General features: G+C 39.3%; 1 protein-coding gene across 1 annotated transcript in view; it reads right to left on the bottom strand.

Moving 5' to 3' along the window:
* The window catches only part of LOC129391400 (hydrocephalus-inducing protein homolog), a 157,453-nt gene that overhangs the window by 115,636 nt on the left and 35,817 nt on the right, over positions 1-6,000 (bottom strand). The window contains exon 6 of the mRNA XM_055078816.1: positions 3,301-3,425. Within this exon, the coding sequence (XP_054934791.1) occupies positions 3,301-3,425 (125 nt within the window). The remainder of the gene's footprint in view (positions 1-3,300; positions 3,426-6,000) is intronic.

Genomic DNA, 6,000 nt, shown 5'->3' with positions numbered 1-6,000 from the left:
TGGAGCCTGTGCTCCGCAACGGGAGAGGCCACAACAGTGAGAGGCCCGCGTACGGCAAAAAAAAAAAAAAAAAAAAAAAGTAGCACATTAAACTGGCGATTGAAATAACTAAAATACTCAATAAAACATTTTTCAAACTGCTCTAAAACTGATCACTAACCTGATAGGAAAATAAGGACATTAAAGCAAAGTGAAGAATACCAGAAAATAATCTACTGCCAAGGTTGTCTTTTGCCCTAGTGGACTTTGTTAACCCTTGAACTTCTGTTTTAACTATTGCATTGGGTGCCTAGGACAGGACATAAAGTCCAGGGCCTGCCCAAAGTAACGATGCTAAATCCAGAAACTACAAAACACAAAGAGGCATAAGATAATGATGGGGTTCAGAACACACTACCACAAAATATGGCACCTTGGCGTATTAAATATTTCAAGCTGAAGGAACATAAGAAATGGCAGGTGCAAGAGGGATTTTCTTAACTTCCCCTGAAGCAGGTCACAGATCCCCCATGTGAGAGGTGCCCTCCAAGACCAGGTAGAAAGAAGCATGTGTATATTCAAATATAGAGGGACATCAAGAGGAGCCTGAATAAACAGGCCTGTTTCCCCCAGTTTGCTACTCTTAGCTCATGTCATTTTTTTGTCCTATCATGTTTTCCCACAACTCTCCATCCTTCATCAAATCAGCATAAAGGAATTCAGATTTTACTACTTCTTCAGATCTTCATTTCCTTATGAAGCCTCCCATATCATGTAAAACTTACATTAAATAAATTTTTATGTTCTTCTCTTGTTAATCTGTCTTTTGTTACAGGGGCCCCATCTTAAAAACCTAAATGGGTAGAGGAAAAAGACATTTTTCCTCCTCTACAGATACCATGATTGAAAAACCATAAGAAACAACAAACAGCAAAATAAATAAATAGATGAGCAGACTTAATATGTTTGAATTACCACATACACAATATAAATGTTTAATATATTTAAGAAATAAAAGGGAAACATGAAAAATAAAAGAGTAGACAGCAATCAGATTTGACAAGAACCAAATAAAACTTTCAGAAATTAAAATAATTATAATAATTGAAAAATTAAAACTCAGCAGGTGAGTCTTCACTGAAGAGGGAATTAATGAATGAGACAATGGATAGGAAGAAAGTATCCAGAGAAGTCTAAAAAAAAATGGAAAACATAAAATAGAGGTTAAAACTAATAAATAACAGACTAATAGTAGAGTAAGTAATAGAATAATAAAGTAGTTGGAATTCCAGAATAAGATAATAGAATGGAGACGAGCCAATAACCCACATGGAGAAAAAAAAAAGAAACATGGTCCGTACCTGACACATATGCAAAAATGAAATCAAAGACAAATCATTAACTTAAACTAGCAGCTAAAACTACTGCCCTTCTGAAAGTAAACACAGGAGAACATATTCATGGTCTTGGAAAAGGCAAAGATTTCTTAGCAAGAAGGCAAAAAGCATTAATCTTGAAAGAAAAAAGGGCTTCCCTGGTGACGCAGTGGTTAAGAATCCACCTGCCAATGCAGGGGACACGGGTTTGAGCCCTGGTCCGGGAAGATCCCACATGTTGCAGGGCAACTAAGCCCGTGCACCACAACTACGGAGCCCGCGTGCCACAACTACTGAAGCCTGCATGCCTAGAGCTCGTGCTCCGCAACAAGAGAAGCCACCGCAATGAGAAGCCTGCCCCCGCTCGCCGCAACTAGACAAAGCCCACATGCAGCAACGAAGACCCAACGCAGCCAAAAATAAATAAATAAAAATTTTAAAGTTATTGCATTTAAAAAAAAAATACAGATTTCATAAAAATTAAAAATGTCAGCTCATCAAGAAATATCATTAAGGAAATGAAAAGGCAATCTACAGACTGGTAGAGAAAATTAACACATATACTTGACAAATGACTAGTATACAGAATAACGAGTTGTAAAGTACTCTTACAAATTAATGATAAAAGGAAAAACAACTCAAAAATGAGCAAAAGACTTCAACACTTAATTTAAAAAGATATATGAAAAGCCAGCAAGCACATGAAAAGGTGTTCAACATCATTAATCATTAGAGAAATAAAAATTAAAACCACTAGAAGACATCACTTTATACATCCAGTATACCTAAAATGAACAATACAACACTGTGGGTAGGCAAGGGTGTGAAGCAACTGGAACTCCCAAGCTTTGCTGATGGGAGTGTAAAATGGCACTACTTTGAAAAACTGACATCCTGGTGGGTTATGTACTGTGCTTTTAGTCTTCCACTGTTGGGTTACATGGGCCAAAACTTCCCCCTTTTGCTTAAGATAGTCCAGGTTAGGTTTTTCTTACTAGCAGCCAGTGAATTGTGGACAACACTAAAAGATAAATATAGATTGTGCCACTGATTATGAATTGTTGTTATGCTGGGCAGTGTGGAGCCAGGACCATTTAACCACACGTCTTTATGCAAGGGCTTGATTGATCCTGCTCAGATAAGCATCCACCAAGTCAGCAACTCTGAACTATGACCTAGGTATGATTTGTTGCTTTTTCCCTGACTGTGCACTTCTGTTTTCTCCCTACAGTGCCCTTCTGATGCAGACAATCTGGGTCAATCAACACAAATGCGCAAAACAGAAGTGAGAAGGAAATGAGAAAAATCATGAAATAATAAACAGTAATAAATATTAATTTGAAAACCAACTTCGGAGACTTGCATAATGTACATGCAGTCTACATGACCATAGATTAAATATTTGCAAAAACAGTAAGTGAATATTCATAACTATCCTGGGTGGGGCCTTCAAGAAAATGCTAGCAGCAATAGACAAAGTCCTAGATTTAAGTAAGACATTTGCATATTCTAAGGATCAAAGTAACCGGATCTTACATCCAGTTAGAGGACACACACAAGAACATTCTGAACTCGGGTTTGTATTTTTTAAATGTTAGACAAATGCAGCAGTAAATGGAAAACCCATGTGTTATTACGTTACCTTCAAGTTTCCATTTACATATAAATAACCTCAATCTACCAGTGTAACTTCTGGGTATGGGTTTCTTCCATTCCTTCTGAGCCCTATATTTCTCAGGCTTTCAAGCACAGGAGAAACTGGTAGCTGGGATTTATATGTGGCTCAGCATCCTTTCTGCTGGAGGCATTCAGTCTTTAGTTCTTTACCTTGTGGGTCTTAGCTTACTCTAACACAGCCAAAATAACCATTTCCTGTTTTGCCTCATCATGTTTTCCATCTGACCTTTCTTAAAATGTAGAACTTTTAACAAAGAATAATACATACCTGTATCATAATACACAACAAGTTTTTCACTGTGACTGCCCACGATTTGTGGCTCAAAATCCACTTCCAGTTGCATGGACTCTCCTACATTAAGAGTTCCAACAGATGGCTCTACAGAGAAGGGCCTGCAACACACATGAAGACACATCATCAGAACACATTCCTATATGTACACATATAGCTGATTCACTTCGTTGTACAGCAGAAACTAATGCAACATTGTAAAGCAATTATACTCCAATAAAAAAAAAAAAAGAACACATTCCCGACGAGTGTGAGGGGGAAGGGGAGAGGAGACATGAGTTCCAGTTCTGCAGACAACACAGACCCGACACCACAATTCAGTGATTCAGAAGTATACTTTCCCCTTAATGTGAAAGAACTTTAGTATTAATATTAAAATAGCAGTAATAGAACAACGAATGTAAGAAAAATTTAAATGATGCATAATATTCTTGTTTGTATCCTTGCCATTTAGCCTTTCTTTTAACATTCACTGAGTGATTCCAGTAAAGGACAGACTTATAACATGTATGCAAATACTGTAATTTGCAAAAGAACAGTACCTTCAAAGGGATAAAAATCAAGTTTTGCGAGAGTTCAGCGAACAGAGGGTTTTATGACGGAAAAACATACCAGAGTCTCAAAAGGAAAGTGATCACACAATCACATGAGGATAAGGTGAGGGCAGTCTAACAAAGGGTCTTTTTAAAAGGGGGGAACGGGTGTAGGGTAACTACAAGAGATGATGCAATTGCCCAGGACTGTTAACAGTAGAACTGTTACCACCTCTAGGCCCAAAGAGCCAAGGAGAAGGAGTGGTTTTGAAACCCACCAGAGTCCTAAGAGAAGGCTGCCTTATGAGGCTCAAAGGGCTTTAGTTATTAAGAGAGACAGTCAGCCCAGGAGGCCTCACACATAAGACACTAGGGGGAAAAGTGTCTTGACCTCACATCCTTTGCCTGATTGCCTGCTGGGACTCCCACTGGCTGAACCCAACCAGAAGCCAAAGACATGGGAGCCTATTGACCTCTGCCATATAGGTTAGCCTCCTGGGTGAGAGTAAGCTGGAGAAGGGTGGAGAGCATTTGGAAAGGCAAACTGGGGACACCTGTGTCTTGAAAATGGAATTTGGGCATGCAGACCTTATGCGGAGGTAGGGTGGATCTGGGAACAGGAAACAGTTGACTTTAATTGTCCTGGAAAGGAAGAGTAAGAGAGAAGCTGGATCTGATCATGAAGTACCTTAAATAACTTACAGAGATCTTCCTTCTAAACAGGAAATCCAGCCCTTTTAATTATTTTCATGGTCCATTTCACTTCTTTAAATTGCCAGTTTTTCAAAGTAATGTGTTGGACAATGTATCTGGCAGGCTAAGCTGTTTCTGATTATTTACTTCTATCGCAACTGTTGTTACTCTTCAGTCCTTAAACCTTCCCTTAGATAATGAACTTAATTTCAGAAAACCTAACCTTTCCTCTATGAGGGTACAGAGCTTACAGCATGGGTAGCACTTGGTGGTACCTGAAATTATCACTGCAGGACCTCGAGTGCTTCCTACCATGGGCAATTGTTTATTTTCTCTGGTGCCCTCTATTTGGACTGCCCTCTCCTTTCACTACTTTCCCATTCCTTTGTCTGTCCTTTTCCCATACCTTCAGCACCGAACCTCCAATGAACTCCAGGCACTGTTGTAGGGGCACCATGAGGTAGCAGTTACTAGCCTGGAGCCAACTGAATAAGTTCAAAACCCAGATCAGCCATGAGCTTGGGTAAGTCACTGAACATTCAGTTTCCTCATCTGTAAAATGAGGATAAAGACAGCACCTGTTTCACAGGGTTGTAGTGAGGATTAAAGGAGTTGATAGAGGTAAAGTGCGGAGAATAATGTCTGGCATGTAGGAAATGCTAAACAATTGTTTATTATTATTTTTGTTATTGCTATTGTTATCTCCCTCATTGGCAGCCGGAGGATGATCTTGGGTATTCAGATGAGTTCAGGTTTTTATCATCCTCCTCTCAATCCTTCACACTGCTGTAGAGACATTGTAAAAAATCACACACAGGACATAACACATCAATTTCTTGATCAAACACCTTCAGTGGCCCCCATAATTTATGTAATAAAGTTCAAAGTCCTCGACATTTGAGGTCCCACACAATCTACTCCCAACTAGTTTTGGCCTTCTCATTAAACAGATACATCTGTCCAAATACATTATACACCTGTCACATTCCATGTCAGACTGGGGTGGGATGGGATGGGAGGGCTTTAGTCTCTACACCCATAACCTTCCCCAGCACTGCACCTCCTCTTCCTTCCAACCAGACAGTGCCCCCTACATAGACATTCCAGAACTGCTTGGGTCAGATAGGAACATTCACCGTTTTCCATGTCATACTCCTTCCAAAGTCACCCATCATAGCCTAGACTAAAAGTTACCTTTTAAATAGACTCTTTCCTGATTCTCTCTCTTATTAATAATGTCTCCTTCCTCTCAGAGGCTATAACTTTATTTTTACTTCTTACTTTAGCTCACCTTGTACAATAATAAGTTTTCATGCCTGTCTCTCCCAATAGCTAGAGACCCTTGAGATGAAAGGAAAGAGAAAGCAAACAAAATTTCATTAGCACATACTCTACGCTGGGTACTACAGCAGGCACTTTACACATGTCAATTCTTCTAATCCTCACAAAA

The sequence above is a fragment of the Physeter macrocephalus genome, chromosome 17 (genome assembly GCF_002837175.3).
Source record: "Physeter macrocephalus isolate SW-GA chromosome 17, ASM283717v5, whole genome shotgun sequence".
NCBI lineage: Eukaryota > Metazoa > Chordata > Mammalia > Artiodactyla > Physeteridae > Physeter > Physeter macrocephalus.
The sequence above is the reverse complement of the archived record's forward strand: the minus strand, read 5'-3'. Positions and strand labels throughout refer to the sequence as shown.